Below are 16833 nucleotides of genomic sequence, written 5' to 3'. Positions count from 1 at the left end.
TTGTAACAGTGTATTTCCACACTGTGGTATCAATACTTTTACTTTTGTAAAACGATCTGAGTACTTCTCCTACCACTGTTACTGACCTCAATAAGACTTGATTGTATTCCTTTCTATAACAACCACAGTATATCTCGACAGCAGTTTTTGCCAAATGGACTCCAGGTTAAAGAACCATATTTAATATCTGCCATGCAAAACCATTCATTTTTGTTTCACTTCATTCATTACTATAAAAAACTAAACTGCAGTCAATCTAAAGTACATAAACTTTATCACCATATATCATAACTGATATACTTTAGATGTTCCTCAGAACATCAGTGTTATTACATCAGTTTTGTTTCTCAGTAGTCACAATGCTCAGTATTTACGTTATAGCAGGACATTTATAAATCCTGTAGGTGTGATTTTCAATACACACAAAAACACACAGACTTCTCTTTCTATTAAACTGATACAGAGATGCTGTATTGGGGTGATGTATTGTAGTGCGCAGCAGGCATCACCAGAGGTCAGTCTCTACAGGTGGAACAAGCAGCTGAGAAAGATGGCAACTGTCAGCGGTGAGAACAACGTTACAGGAGTAGTAAAAATGAAAATACTCCTGCCCGTATTTAGGAGCATATTGGGCTCTGTTCCCATGATAAAGGTGCAGCAAAAAAAAAAAAAAAAAATTAATTGACTCGTGACAAATCTAGTCAGCTGGTCTTCCAGCAAATATCTATGGAAGTATTTAAAGTATATAAAGTATTTTAAGTATTTAAAACCAGCAAGACTTGTGTATATATGTAGACACAGAGCATTGAAGGCTACACAATGTCAGACATACAGTTTTTTTTAAACAGATGTTGTCACATACTGTATGTTTTGGTGAAATGTCAGTAAGTCATGAAAAAAACATATCAGCCAGGCCTACAAATATTTACAAATATACTTTGTCCTTTCCTCTAAAACTTCCAGTTGTTACTTTGTTCCCCACAGTCTTGTTTTCTTCCATTGTGTCTGAAGTTAAGTGTCAGTAGGAACCTGTGATTATTTTCTTGGTATCTGATTCATACATAATTGAAACAACACTATAAATTGCAGGCTGTATTATAAGTCACACCTTTATCTTTCTCAAAAGGCAAAAACATGTTTCTAGACCTGACTGAAATGACTAGCAGCGGGAGGTGCTCTGCAGAAACAAGCAAACATTTGAAAGATAAACGATACAAGGGTTACTGTATGTGATGAAGTGTCTGCTCCTGACAGACGTTAACTCAATCTGTTCTGCACTCTTGCATCCTAAATGTTTCTGTTGCTCCGTGCAGATGCAGTTCTCAAATGTTAATGTACCAGCAGTTCAGATTAGGGAGCAGGGTGGGAACAGACTGAAAACATGTACGATGCATCTTTGTTTTTAATGTGTCAGGTTTTATTTCATGCGCGGCTACGAGTACAAACGTGTAAAACCTAATGTTAATTAGACCCTGTCAACACTAAATCTTCCAAACACAAACTGAGAGTAAAGTACACTCAGCTGCTGTCATGTGAAAACCTCTTAACTTCACCTCAAGGATTATATGCTGCTCTGCAGGTTGAGAAAATTGGCCAAACGTTAGACTGTAAAACCTTTTCCCTTCAGATGAATTTAAACACCACAGTGAGCGCTAAGTAGTCCAAGTGAAAATATTTTAAATACAAGTTCCTGACTTAAAAACGTTCAGTTGGATAAACAGGCCTTCAGGTCATCCTTTCAAGTGTGAGCTTTGGAAGCGGTGTGAAATGATTTACTGACCCTTATCTTGGCAGGATGACTAATTGTCTACAAGTAATTGCACATTTGCGGTAAATACAGGCTCTGTTTACAGTCATCATTGGCTGGATGTGTTCCATTTCTACTTTTTTGTTGTTGGAAGAGATTAATTATACTGTCATATATTTGTAACGTTTCCCAAAATATAAACCAACCACATCTGAATCTGTCTGATTTCCTCCACATTTCTGACTCAGGAGCGTTTTTTATGTGGTGGTTTTTGTAATTATGACTTGACAACTGGAAAATAGGAGCTCCTGACGAGTACATTTAGGCAGGGTTAGTTTCCCGAAACATGACAGTTGAGAGATTAAATGGTTTTCACATGACAGTAGCAAAACACTGCATCTCCTGGATTTTGTATATTTCTAATTTCTGTGAGTGCTGCAGAAAGAAGAGGTCGTTTGGTTTGGTGGGTCTAAAGTTATTGTAAAACGTGTCAGGTGGTCTGACCTGGTCCGTAGGGCTGCAGGTACCAGGTTCGTCCTGTGCGTCCGGGCAGGATGGTGGTGGGCAGGGTGGGGTTAATGGCACGACTGGTCTTCACATCCCCTTTCTTGTCCCCTGCAGTGGGGATCTCCAGGATGGGGATGGGGGCGCACTGGTCCAGCTGCCCAGTGGGCGACAGCACCTCTGTGAATCCCTCCTCACACATGCAGATACCAGCCTGCAGGGGGCAGCGCAGAATCATGTTTGGTTTGAGCCACAGGTACAACACATCAAGGGAGTGTTGGGCCATGTCAGCATGGAAGTGAACTAATGGAGAAGTCCCTGGATGTTTGTATAGTGGAGCTCACTGACCTGTTACTGCTCACAAGTTCAAACCCTGCATGTCCTCAGCAGCCATGTGTGTTGACTCTACCTCATTCATTCAATCTGGATAAAAGCATCAGCTTCCAGAAAAAAAAAAAAATCACAGCAGTTTATGAGCTGTGTTCATTAAACAGAGAGCTGTTTCTGTTGTTTATCCCACTGATATCAGTTGGGTGGATGAAGCTGAATCAACACCTCTCAAAAACAGTTTCAACAAAAAGTGAACATCCTAACCTTCTTAAAAGGTAGGATTTACAGGCCATCCACACAGAGACTGGTAACTACAACTATAAATTTATTGTTATAAAATCGTACTAACTCAAGTGGATGATGGAGTCTGGACTGGAACTTTATAGTTGTGGTGGGGACTCTGCCATCCACTCGCATTAGAACAATTTTTAAAACGATAAATTTATCGTTATAGTTTTAGTTCTTGGTATGGATGTCTCTTTAACAACTCTGTGGGGATGCCCTCGTCCTCAGCTGACATTACTCTACTTTAGAGGCTATAAAATCTAGAGGGAAGATATTAGTATCGTGTGAAACTTGAAAAGCTAAGGGATCCTTTGGGATCATGTCATGCCAGTGCGTAGGGAAGTTGGCTGAAGAACGCTGTAAATTCAGGCTAAATTTTGAGGAAAACTGAAAAACTGGCATGGCAATTTTCAAATATATCTGAATGGAAATTTGTTTTATGGGGATCCAACTGTCTCGTCTTTACAGACATGCCAACTTTATGCTAATCCCATGCAGTTTTTTTCATGCAGTGTTATTTTTTGCCTATTCTAAAACTAGTGTATTTGAATATTTTTGCATATTGGGGTCCCTGAACAGTACTGGAATATCATAAATTGGGTATAACTGGAAAGCGGGACCAGTGTGGATTCAAAGAGCCCAATTGCATTCATGTGTGATGATGTTAGTCTAATAGTAGTAGTATTTCATTGTAGTGAGACCATTTTTTGAAACTTGACCTCACTGTATAAAATGACCTATCCTATCTCTCGGGTAATAACAGCCTCATGAAACCTCACAACCACCAATTAGAGACCTGGAGGATTCAAATGCTTGATGGCTTCCTGAGTATACTGACAATAAGGGGGTTTCTGAGCAATTTCCTGAAGTGCTCACCATCCAATCGCTGAAAAATGCAAATTAGGAATCGACAAATGTCAATTTTTTTTAAAGCCAAATCACAGCATGAAGTTTTCTGTGATGTTCCTCAAGGTCTTGGCGTCTTAGTGGGGTATTCTGGAGGGATTTTTGACCATTTATATAAATTCTTGAGTGGTGCATCAAATCTATTCAACCCAAAAATTGCAGCAACAATCTCCCTCTCCCTCTAAGAGCTCCAAAAAAAGGACAAAAATGTGAGTATGCTAGCGACGGGTGGCGTGGAAGAGGTTAACTTAGGATAGTTGTTGTAGACTGTATTAGTTTTAACTCTATGATGCTGGATTGAAGCAGTGACCTCAGGTCTTAAGTCAGCTTCTCATCGGATCATTCTGACCTGCTTATTCTGTGGTTAGTAAGTCCACTGGCCCTGCCAACCAACACAGCTGATAACCAGCCTTTATTGCTAAAACAATATAAGCTATTAAAATGGATGAACTTTGAGATTCACCAGCTGCTGTATCTGATGGATGTTAAACTCATTTTCCTGATTTTCGATGCAGCACAGTTGAGTGACACTACAGGAAAATAGGTTTTACATCTTCATGCTGCCATCATTTCATTCCCTGCTGCATTCAAATTCAATTCTGGCAGCAGTGTGTCACACTGAGCACAGACACTGCCATTCATCCAGAAAACGTGTGCTCTCAGGTTTACGTCTCTTTATTGTTTTTATTCTGTTTACCCCGTTATTGTTTGTGCATCTTTGCCTGTAAACCAAATATTTCTCTATGAGATTTTCTTTTCATTCCCTTTATTTACAGTTGAATTGGTGATATGAGAACAAAGAGCTGCTCACCTCGCTGCAGAAAGACTTTGGCATGAGACAGGGAGGGTCACAGGAGCTGTTGTCCACTGGAGGGTTCATGGCAGGACAACCTCCTGCGGGTAGAAAGACAATAGAATCACACAGAGTACATGTTGTTTTTAAAGGAATACAATGAACGTCAACATGATCGGTGTGTTGTGGTAGAGCCACTGTTCTCTGATGCTGAGCACAAGAGCCTCAAGAAACAAAACTGACAAATTCATATTAAAAAAGCTTATCAGTGGGTTTTTTTTTTTTTACAGCCTGTGCATTCATATATTTTTAAATGAAAAAAAATGCATGTATAAAGTCAATACTGCTGATGATGCCAAGTTTATTTTTGAAACTATTTGAGGTGAGCAACCATGTGTTATACAGGGATGAATAGCTGTACAGGCTGCCATCGCCCACCACCTTCGCTTCTTATAGAAATAAGTCCCTGTATTTTTTTTAGAACACTGTGTTATATTTCTGACACATTTCTTGTAGATTTTACCTCCTACAAAAAAATGCCACTCACTGATGTAGACTTACTGTTGAGCTTTAGAGCAGCTGCTCCATCTCAGCTTCTCACTTTCACAATAGATTCAGTTACACGACTTATCATTCAGAAACATTTAAGCCACGGTCTGCTTGAAACCCGTCGACACCATTCACATGTCAGCAGAACGAAGCCTGAGCAACACAAAACTGATTTTCTTCATCTCTTTTCTTTAAATACTTTTTAGAGTTGAAACAATTAGCCAAATAATTTATCAACGAACAGAAAATTAATGTGCAACAATGTTGAGTATTTTTGAAGAAAAAAATTATGAAGAATCACAAGTTCCAGCCTCTCGTGTGTGAATAGTTCTAGTTGATACAAAACTGAATATCGGGATGCCCTGATAGCAATTTTTTTGCTACAGATCCAAATTGTCGATCATCTATGAGCCATATTGGCCAATACAGGTTGGTGTATTGGGATCTCCATTAGGTGAAAGCATAAACTTCACTATTAATGTTGTGTGACTGCACAGCTTGTGGCCAGTGAACAAAGTGGTAAGTGGAACTACACCACACACACAGTTACTGCTCTCAGCTCCATGCAGAGGAGTGTTTGACCACAGAAGTGTAGTTGAACTTCAGGGCTTTCTGCCAAAATGTATTTTATTTGCAAGTTTTTTGGAAGAATTGAGCAAATGACTAGACTTGGATTATACTGCACAAGCTGAGCTGTTTTGAAACAGATGTTTTGCTATAGTTTAGCCATTTTAATTTTTAGATAAATTCTACATTCACATGGAGGCATTGACATGCAAGGAAAACAAGTCAGCGATTCAAGGCAACGCAGGGTGAGTAATTGATATACAGCTCATTTTGGGGGTGAAGTGCTCCTTTAGGTTAGTTAGCATGCGACAATGAGACCAACTGAGCTGAGAATTGGGGAAATTTTTTTGCATCATCAATTGGTTTTCGAGATTGGTGACTGGAGCCCATTATCTCCAGCTGTGACTGATCAAGTTGGACATCACTCGTTTTTGTATTGTTGCTCAGAAAAAAACAAGCAATTTGAAAATTTTAACTTGAGTTTAGGAAACTGTGATGGGCAAGCTTCACTTTATATGAACCAACCCAATTAATAAAGAAAGTAATGAGCAGATAATTCAATAACGAGGCAAACATTTTTCAAAATAAGGCAAACAGTAGAGAAAAGGTCAATTCAAACTTAATTTTGTGTCACAGAAATTCTTTTTTTTTTTCTTTTCTGTCTTGTTAATTACCTGTGATGAGACACACCAGATTTATTTTGACCTCAGGTTGGAATGACTTGTGTATGGTTTACAAGGATGATGTGTGTTTTTGTTCTGATAGCTGTGGCTGTAACACCATTACCACATGGTCAGTTACTTTGATCTGCAGTCACTTAAATTACATACAACACTCAAAATCTGTTCATTAGCACTTTGACAACACATTGTTTTCTAGATGAAGCGTGCAAATTTCGTTTGCATCATTTTGTCACTTTGATATTTGTTTGTATTAATTCATTTCTCTTTTCTTTGAGTTACCTGGTACTTCCTGCCTGAAGACAAGACAAAAGATGGAGAATGGCTTTATGCTGAAGGCCGTCCCACGGACCAAACCAAGAGCCCTGACATCATGGGGGGGATTAGGGTTTCTTTGTGTTAGTTTTAATTATTGTCCATGTAGTTTTTCCCTGTGTGTTTGAGTTGGTCTGATCAGCCCGTACATATTTTGCCCCAGTGTCTCATTCTGTTAGGTCTGTTAATTGAGTTGATGTCCAGCTTTTGTTAGCTTTATTTTTCAGTAGAGTTATATTTTGCTGACCTCTTTTAAGGGCTCTATAACTCTAATTCCGTTACCTTCAGTTATTTGCTTTGTGAAATCTATTTGTTTGGGAAAATAAACCCATCTTTTTTTGAACTTTAAGCCTGTGTCCTTTGTGCTTTGATTGCTTGGTCCATAACTGTTCTCATCACACACTTAACAAGTAAGCTTGGGTCTTACTGACCCACTTTTCCAAAAACCTTTAAATGTAATATAATGTAAGCTCCATTGTAAGAGTCAGAGTTCCTTACCGGTGACATTAAGTCCATCTGAGCGCTGACACCAGATAAGAGGGCGGCTGGAGTTTCCGCTGCTGTACCATTTGTACTCGTAACATTCGCCCCCTAGGAGGAAAATAAAAAACAATCAACATCCATAAAGACTGTGCGGTGGGAGTCTGCAGTGAGGACCATTAATCATATGAGTGACAGATTAATAAAGCAGCTGCTAAGTTATGGTTGTATAATAGGCTGCTGTCATATAATATCACTATCAGTGTGTCTTCACAGAGGGGTCCAGTTCAATGTTATAATCTTCAGTAAGAGCTTTTGCTTAATGACTTTCTATCAATGCCATTATAGCTTTATCAATATCTCCATCAGTGCAGTAAATGACCATATTTCCCAAAGGAGTCCTGTGTAACCAATCATCAGTCCGGCCCATTCGGCGAGCGTAAATGAACAATTTAACCTTGAACAATGGAAAGATCTATTCTCTGCAGGCCTGGGTACAGTATCACTGCTCCAGTCGATGGCACAGCTCTATCTGCAGCTTTCACGGGACGATTTGTCTGCGGCTCAGACAACTTCACCCTTTATGTTCACTTTTCCCATTTCCTCTCTCTCTTTTTTTTTGCCATGGTGCAGCCAAGGCCGTTTTTCAAATGTGTCAAGTTATCATTGAATCACTCACTTCACTCGGCACTTCCCACCATCTTTTATGAGCAGATTGGAGTTTTACTACTATAGAAACGTTTCTCAGAGGAAGAGCCGCTCTGGAAGCAGATATAATGTCAGTCGTCGAGGTTAACCCAAAAATATCACAGGTTTTTGAAATGTAACTAAAACCCTCAGTAAGGGCTGAGAGAGGAAATAGCTGATTTTCAAGCCTATTGACTTTAAAAAGATTGATTATAACCACACTGTTATCAATGGACATACAGCACTTTAACACCAACATGGGTTACAGTGAGCCTGTTACACACAGTCACACACAGCGGAGGTGGAGCCGCCAGGTAAGGCACTGCCGGTTTCTTCCAAAATCATGAACCCAGTGTCACTAATGGATGAAAAAGTAACTGCCAGTCTAGTTTGCTGGTTAGAGACTGTATAAAAATTAATGGAGTAACCTTATGTTTTTTTTAGCTACACCAGCAGAGCAGAGTTTTCATCCAGTTACCCAGCAAAATATTTCAACATTGACTGGATGGATTGCTATCAAAGTTTGTACAGATATTCATGGTTCCCAAATGATGACTCATAGTGACTTTACGTGTTTTCGTGTCAAACATTTCTGGGGACTCTTTGAAGAGGAGCAGCCCATTTGTGAGTTCTGCAAAAACCACATACCTTCAGGGACTTTTTTTCTGTTTGCATTCACACTGCCAATAGGAACCTGAGTGAGCAATGTCACTTCTGCGCGACATACAACAACCGTTACAATAAAAAATAAACAAGATGGAGGACGCTGCAGTCGGAGCTGTGTTGTGGGTTTTATGATCATAATGGAGTTTGAAAGGAGATGCACGAGTCTAGATTATGCAAGTTGAGAGATTGAGAAGATGGAGATCAAAAAAGGCCAAAAGTCATTCGGCAGCTGGCAGCACCTCATGTTCTTCGTACTGCTACTCGTTGCCATGTAGCAACCAGTAGCTTTGTTCAAGCTGTCATTCCTAACCTGACACTTGGTTTGGGGGGGTGCAGTTTGACGTAGTAGCTCACATTGTATTAAATGTGGGGTATTGAAAGTCAAAGTACTGAAGCGGACAGCCGATGATTAAAATATAATGCATTTAATTTCACATTCGAGGGCTGCACAAAATGTTTCTGAGGGCTGTCATTGGCCCTCAGGCCACACTTAGAAAAACTATCACCTTTGGACTTAAAAAAGGTGAATGCAGAAGTGAACATATTTGCGATTTTTAAAGTGGGAGCCCTGAAAGCATTATGAAATGTAATTTAGAAATAATTACATGTAACATATCAAAATTTCAGTTGCCGTACATATCTGTCTAAACATCAACTCATCACAAGTTATTAATGTTGACCTGGCCTGCCACCTGCTGCAAAGCTGCTCTGCTCCTGAAATTTAGTCCTAATTTACAAAAAAAGACACATTTTTGAAAAGGAAAATACCTGATGCAGGGCTGTACAGTGCGACAATTTTCGTCACATTTGCTACTAAAAATAATTCTGTGCGAAGAGAAATACGTATAGAATTTTTACTTTAGTTTTTCTTCCTGTGGAAATACAGAATAAATTGATGTGGTGAAAAAAATGACAAGAGCAGACCTACTGGTATCACTGGTTACTACTTGACTGTGAATGTGTGGCACAAACAGCCCTGATACAGATGACAGGAGCACAGAGAAGCCAGTAGAGAGAGTCAGGAAAACGCAGGAAGAGGGAGAGAGAGGTATGACATTCAGCAAAGATCCTGCGGCCAGGAATCAAAGTGGTTATGTCGTATCTGCCTTCACCATTAGGCTACCAGGGCGCCCCCACAAAAGTCATTTTAAATGTACCTATTTGATCTGTCTCTCTCTGTCCCTGGCCTCCCTTTCTCTGTCACCGCCCTCCTCCTTCTTCTCCCTCCAGTCTCTCTTCCTCCTCTGCCTTCACTAGTCTTGGCTGGGCCACTCCTCCCCCCTGTGCCTGGAGTGATGCTGTGAAACCAGGTCAGGCTACTGAAGACTGCTGTGGGGCTGTGTACAGTAGCCAGGCTGGGAGAAGAAGAAGCGTGGGAGGCGAGGGGGGGAGGGTGGGAGGGGGCGGGAGGAGTGTGGCTGCTCCACAGACTGAGCCTTTGACTTCTGCATTTGTTGAGCTTTGGTGGTGGTGATTCACAACTCATACTATACCTAATGGGTGATTAACGTGCCTGGGGAGCTGCAGATATCGCCACAGTAAATGAGTGTGGGGGTTTCCTCTGTTTAGAGATCTGACTCAAGAAATTCCATCTGGGAGAGCGCCAATTGACCCAGTGCACACTGGGAAAAACAAAGTGATAGCACTTTATTTTTTTCCTGTCAGATTTGTTGGTTCCCAATCCAGATCTAAAGATCTTGTCTCCCTGGGTTTCTTCTGATATTCTAGTTTCTTTTAACAGTCCAACATGCAAGTTCAAACGGACAGAAGACTACATAGCCTGTAGGTATGCCCCTGAATCTAAGTGTCTTTCTGTGTCAGCCCCCTGATGCACTGAAAAGTTCTCCATCGTGTTTCCCTGTGTTCCACCCAAGCTGAGACTGACTTCAGTTCTCCATGTTCACACCAGATTAGGAACATGTAAGTAAAGTAAATGGAGAAATTAATCAAAGTTTGAGGCTGCTGTCTTGCAGTAAGCTAATTTGCATGCACCAAAAGTTCATTAGTCAAAGTGAGTTTGCTCACCTGTGCAGGGCTGAGACTCCCACGCCTGGTCAGGACAGAGCTGCAGGTTTTCAGGCTCCTGGGCCAACACGGCTCGTGAGCGAACTTGTACTGAACCGAAGTCCACGCCGGCCCTCTTCACGCAGATGCTCACACATGAGCTCCAGTCTGACCACTCCATCAGGTAGCACTCACCTGCAGGGACAAAGAAAAAGACTTACTGGGACTGTAGATGTAAGTTTCACTTCACTGGATATGTGGGGTTATGAAACCAATTAATCATTTCAGTTATTTTCAAGCAAAAAAAAAAGTGAAAAATTACTAAACATCCTCTGGTTCCAGTTCCTTCAATGTGAGGATTTGCTTTTTTGCATTTGCTTTTCTCTTTTTTAATTGACTGTAAACTGAATATATTTGAGTTGTGGACTGTTGGATCAACAAAACAAAACATTTGCAGACATCGCCTTGGACTCCAGGAAGGTGTGATTGACATTTTTTCACTATCTTTTCATATTTTTTAGACTAAACAATCGATTGATCAAAAAAGGTAATTGCAGATTACTCAATAATGAGAATAATCATTTGTTATATCCCTACTGAAAAGAATTCACAAAATACATAAGTTATTCTAGCCATATTTTGTTTTTGGTTTTTTTTCAAACCTTTTTTATCTTTGACACAACTGATAATTTCACAAAACCACAAATAAACTGAATTCTGAACAATAACATCGCCGTCAGTCTAAATAAATAAATTTTCAAATGGATGAATAAATAAATATAATGATCAAAACTAGACAAAACACAAAACCTGTTGCTTAAATTGATGAAAATAAAAAAGTACATACTTTTAAAAGAAAGAGAATTAACACACGTGGAAACCTCAACATCACCTAGAATAAGGTGAGCCTTAAACCTGAAATGTCTCAAACCTTATATGTGTTCAGCCTGGTCTAAATAAAGCCGGCACAAATTAAATCGACAAATTAAGCTACATCTCTCTGACATCTCTTCACTGTTACCTGTTCAGTGTGAAATCTTGGAAATAACGGTCAGATGACCTGTAAAAAATTGCTTGGTCTGGCCTTGAGCCATATCACAAATCTTTTAATTTCCTGTAAGCCAGTGTGAACGGCCTCAGATCCTCAGGCAGGCTCTTCAGGTTGGCTCCTCCAGAGTTTCAGACTAACAGGTGACCAGGTGACCTGTGCTTTTTGAAAGACCGGACTGAGGAGCTTTGGCTGACACTCATCAAAATTCAAATCTACATTTACTACATTGGATGTATTTTATTTTCACTTTTATTTTACTTGTATCCACAGTCTCTCTTTGTACTGTTTTTGTTTGACTATTTAAGAAGCATTCAAGCTTTGCAAAACTATCTGCATTGCAGTTTTAGTGTGGGAAGCCCTGATGGAAATCAGATGTTCAATTTTGGTAGAACTGCAGCAGTGTTTTACCTCTTTATCTATGGATGAGAAGAATTTAATCTGAGTGAGATGTTGGTGGTATTTGGCAGAGATTCAGAATATGTTTTTACATATTGTACCACGATGGCTGAGATGCTCTGATGACTTTCAGGAGGAGGAAGGTGTAAGTTCGAGATGCAGGGCGGCTTGGTTTTGATCACAGCTGACAACTGCAGCTCATCAAGCAGCGGGGGAAATAGAACATGGGTCAAGGGTGGCAGTGCATGAAAGTGTGTGTGCATGTGTGAATGCAACCTGCCAGAATTCCCAAGCTGTCCTCAGTCCTGCACAAACAGCCCTTGAATTTCCCCCCAAATCACACTACAGTACCTCCCTGCACAGAAAACAGTCTGTGCTTTTGATTGCCGTTTGATACTTCAGTGCTCCTGCAGTTTGGCAAAAGGGGTTGGACTGACTTGTTATCTAGGGCAACGTTTCTCAGTGTTTTCCATCTCAGGCACCAGCAGCAATCTGATGAGGCTTTTTTTCCCCTCTGAAATGAGAAATCTGCCAGTAGAAACACATGCCACTCGCTCTTAAAATATAAAATGAATTCAAACCGATCTACTTTTAAACGAGTCGCGGGTTGAAAAAAGGGCAACGTTTTTTCCTTCCTCTGTATTTTAGAGAGATTGAATGATGAACGATCAATGATGAACCAAAATAGATATAGAACACTCTGGAAATGAACTCCACACTTGTATTTTGTCTTTTGGCAGAAGCAAGTAACAATAATTCTCCCCTCAGGGACCTGCTGACACTGAAAATAACAGATTTATATTTAAGCTGCACTTTGTGAGAGTACACCCCTCTTATCAGGCTGAATCATAAATTGGGGTTCAGTTTCCCATTTTTTCTGATTAAGATGTTGTAGATTTGCCCTATTTACGCAAAAGAAATACTGATGTTCACTTCCAGTTGATGTTTTTTATGTGCTGACCTGAAATAATCACACTTAACATGTTTTGTATTACCATAATCACTCAATATTAAATGTTACATCTTCCCTTTAATATATATTTTATTAAGCTGATACTGTACCCAAGGCTAAATCAGTTTAAGAAGTGTTTATGATGAACTACAAGGATCTAAACTGGGAGTCAGCGCTTTAATCTGGGTTTCCATTTAAGAATAAAGGGTGTAGCTTTGAGTTATTGCACAACTGTATAAACTGGATATATTTTAGACAGGGGTGTGTCCAGATTTTTTTGACGGATGGCCCCCAAGTGGGGCACTGACTTATGCAGGGGTGAAGTGCATGTGTGCGTAGACACATGCACTTATATATGCACACATTACTACCACTTTATTAATCAATCACAACACGACAGTGTGGCACCATACAAATATAACATAAACCTTCCACACTTTATTCTTAGTTTAGAAGTCCTCACAAAGAAATTGTACCTCCATTATAATTATTTCCTGTGGTTGTGACACTTCATCCTCAGTATTCCACAATGAAAAACTATTGTTTTTATTATTAATTTTCCCATTTGCTGTGTATAGTTTTTTGTGTTTTTGTTTTTGTGAGTAGCATAAGGGAAACTACAACGAACATCTTATTATACAACCCTGTGTTGTTAAATGATCTATGAAGTAAATTATCCTTGTTTAAAAAAAAAAAAAAGTAGGCTTCATATAAAAGAAAACACTGCACATTTAAAAATACTCATCAAACAGGTGGTTCAAACTAAGGTCCCACCTCTCACCGGGCAGACAGCCAATCATACTTGAGGATAATGGGATGGCCAATCAGGATTCAGGGGTGGCCAGTGCCTCCTCATGCCCCCCTTCTAGAAACGCCCTTGACTTCATGCAAAGGGCCTTGAGTGCAGAGATGCATGATACTGGATGTTTGCTGATATCCCACACCAATATATGCACTGATTTTTTGCCACTTAACTGCAGGGAACATCAACACTCTCCTCTAATGGAATTAACATATTATTATGCCTACGCTTATTATGGAGATTCCACAGACAGATGCAGACCGAAAATGTAATATTTTTCAAAACGCACACATTCACTGGGCAAAAACTGCAGCTGACATTTTTCTTCACTGGTGCCTGTTTCTCTTTGTTCTTCACAAACACATTATAATGATCAGTATGATGGTTCTTAAGAATTAAATCTGTACTGCTGAAGGAATGTGATTTGGCTCCTCCTCACATGAATAATGCTGAGCAATCATTGCACATAACAACTTTGCTATCCGTTTCAGACACCTAAAAAACAAAAAGAAAAAACCTCCACTGAGCAGACCTGCATCACGTACATAATTAAAGCATCATCTTATCAGCCTGTAATGTTGTCAGAAATGTTTATTTCAAGCTGATATTTCACTTTAAAGCCTTTACTGGCCTCCACCAATGACCTGCTGACTCCCTGTTGTTGTGTCCCAACTCACATGAACTCCTCACAGACAAACACATTTATACACATAGACATCTGCACTCTGACCCCATGTCTGAATAAAACATATATTTTTAGGCCTAAACTGAGAATTACATATTTGTCTGACTGATTTCACTTTCTCTAACCTTTTCTGATGTTCCTCTCGACTTCTCTGCGTGCAACTAAATATCAAGTGGTATGTCTGTGGTTGTAGGAGGAGCAGTAAAGTGTTGGAGCTGCAGACCTGATGGACAGAGTCCAGCAGCTGTTAGGCAGAGCTCACCTGTCTGCTCTGCTCTGCTCACACACAGCAAAGCTACATCAAACCCAGCAGCTGACAAGCCTCTGTCACAAAACCTGACAACAACTCATCAGACCTGACCTTTGAAGTAATAATCCCATCTGTGAGATTCTCTCCATGTTTTTTTTTCAGTTGGGGTTTAGGGTTGACATCCTTGGTGCTAAGCTGATATCTTGGTGTTTTTACACTGCAGTGCTGAGAGATCACCTGAGAGTCACAGGAGAGTCAATATGCTACTTTACTTGTATTGATGAAGGCCTCAGTAGGCATAGTGGTCACTGCTGCTGCAGCTAAATACCCACTTTTTTTTACTTATTCCAAAGAAAATGATTTTTTTTTTTTTTTTTTGCAGAAATGGATTTTTCACTGTTAAAGAGTTGCAATACAAAAACGGACTTTAAAAAAAAAATCAAGGTCATGGTACCAAAGTTTTCATGACCTGTTTATGCCCTAAATCAGGTTCTGAAACTCTGTGCAAGGCTACTGCATAAAATATTCTCATGTTTATAATTTATTGTTATACTCAGTCTGCAGACATATCTTTCTCATTTAGATTTTCTCCCAGTTTTTTATTTAAGTAATTTTCTTTTCTACTAAGGCTACAAAATCTGGGCATAAAAAAATATGTTTTATCATTATTTTTGTTTCATTTATCTATGTCAACATAAACACTAGTTACAACCAACAGCACTCTGATTTATCACAGCATAATAAAAATGTCGCTTTTTAAATGTTAAATAAACCTGTGGCCCTGGAGCACAGACATCGTCGAGAGCTGGACAGTTCATCATTTTTGTATTGAGAGTTGTCCATTGTGACTGCTTCCTGTCTCCTTTGCACAGAAAAGGCTGCTGTTGTCCAGAAATACAATTTCAACAGTATGATGGGTCTAAACATGTGAAGCAGCTTGCAAGTTATGAGGGAGAGGAAATGGAAAAAGTGTGCACAGTCAAATTTTTCTGCCCCACTAGGAGAAAAAAAAAAACTTAAATAAATGCTGTGCAAATAAGGTTGGAGTTTTGTGTCCAGCATGAATAAATAAAGGCCAGGTGCTAAGAAACGCTGAGTAAATTACCTTGGATATTAACCAGCACTGTAATGGCTCACATGGTAAATTCAGAATAAAGTGCATTTCCACACCACTAATTCCATCATTATAACAACATACTGTGTAGGTAATCACCCATCTGCTGTTCAGACTTTGTTCACTGATTAATTCCAATTGCATCTAGTTAGTCATTTTTCTGTTTGGTGTTAAGCTACAGTCAGAATTGGAATTGGGAACGAAGAACCAAACTGTTGAGAACCAGTTACGAATTGTCCGATCTACCTGAAACCACAAGCCTCTGAGCTTATCAATTCCATGTATCCATGCTGGCATGTTTTTGTGACAGCTGTCCATCGCAAAACAACGATGTGAAACTCGTGTCTACGTGGAAGCTTGTGACAGGGAGTCACTGCAGAAAACACACGCAAAACATCTTTCTACACAACATGGGTTTAAATTCCAGGAACAACAGGATTCTTATTTCTTATTTTCTTATTTTAAATAATGACAGACAGACTGTTGTGGCAGCCAGCTCAACTAAAATTGATCAGGGCTCAATAAGGGAATTGATAAAGAATTGGGGTGATAAGCAGATAAAGGCAGTGGTATCAGTAAAACCTTATCAGTTCCTGTCCATAGTCACCTCCTGGAGACATTTCAAATTAAAAGCCTACCAGAAAAGGATAGTGCCCTTTGAGTCAGTGGAAGGTGTTTAATTTGAAACATCTGTGCAGGAAGTGATGACTGACGGTAACCTGCCAGGCCGTCAGTCAAGTAGTCAAGTATGACGTGGTTATAGTGCTGTACTGATGGAATTAGTGCTGTTGAAATGTATGTCATCCTGAATTTATCAAAATAGCATTTTAACATGTAAAAGCTGATTTTAGCAATAGATCAAATTGACAGGAAGATATCTTACTAAAATATAATAAAATATACTTGTAAGAGATGGGAAAGTAAGGAATTAAAGCCTGATTATTTCTACGGTTGAGGTAATAAAGAATTTATAGTAAATTGAATCTCTGCCTTGTTATATTAATCATAGAGACAGAGCAGGAAAAATGTATTCATATAAAAATGTTATGGATTATGACTTTAAAACCAAA

At 39.5% G+C, this 16833-nt stretch overlaps 1 protein-coding gene across 1 annotated transcript in view; it reads right to left on the bottom strand.

Annotated features, from left to right (window-relative positions):
• Window positions 1-16833, bottom strand: part of thsd7ab (thrombospondin, type I, domain containing 7Ab) — a 188270-nt gene that overhangs the window by 9036 nt on the left and 162401 nt on the right. The window contains exons 23-26 of the mRNA XM_084727599.1: window positions 10535-10708; window positions 7175-7267; window positions 4584-4666; window positions 2252-2465 (exon numbers count right to left, since the gene is read on the bottom strand). Of these exons, the coding sequence (XP_084583725.1) occupies window positions 2252-2465; window positions 4584-4666; window positions 7175-7267; window positions 10535-10708 (564 nt within the window). The remainder of the gene's footprint in view (window positions 1-2251; window positions 2466-4583; window positions 4667-7174; window positions 7268-10534; window positions 10709-16833) is intronic.

This window comes from Lutjanus erythropterus, chromosome 9, assembly GCF_056507025.1.
Source record: "Lutjanus erythropterus isolate fLutEry1 chromosome 9, fLutEry1.hap2, whole genome shotgun sequence".
Taxonomy (NCBI): Eukaryota; Metazoa; Chordata; class Actinopteri; order Lutjaniformes; family Lutjanidae; genus Lutjanus; species Lutjanus erythropterus.
The sequence above is the reverse complement of the archived record's forward strand: the minus strand, read 5'-3'. Positions and strand labels throughout refer to the sequence as shown.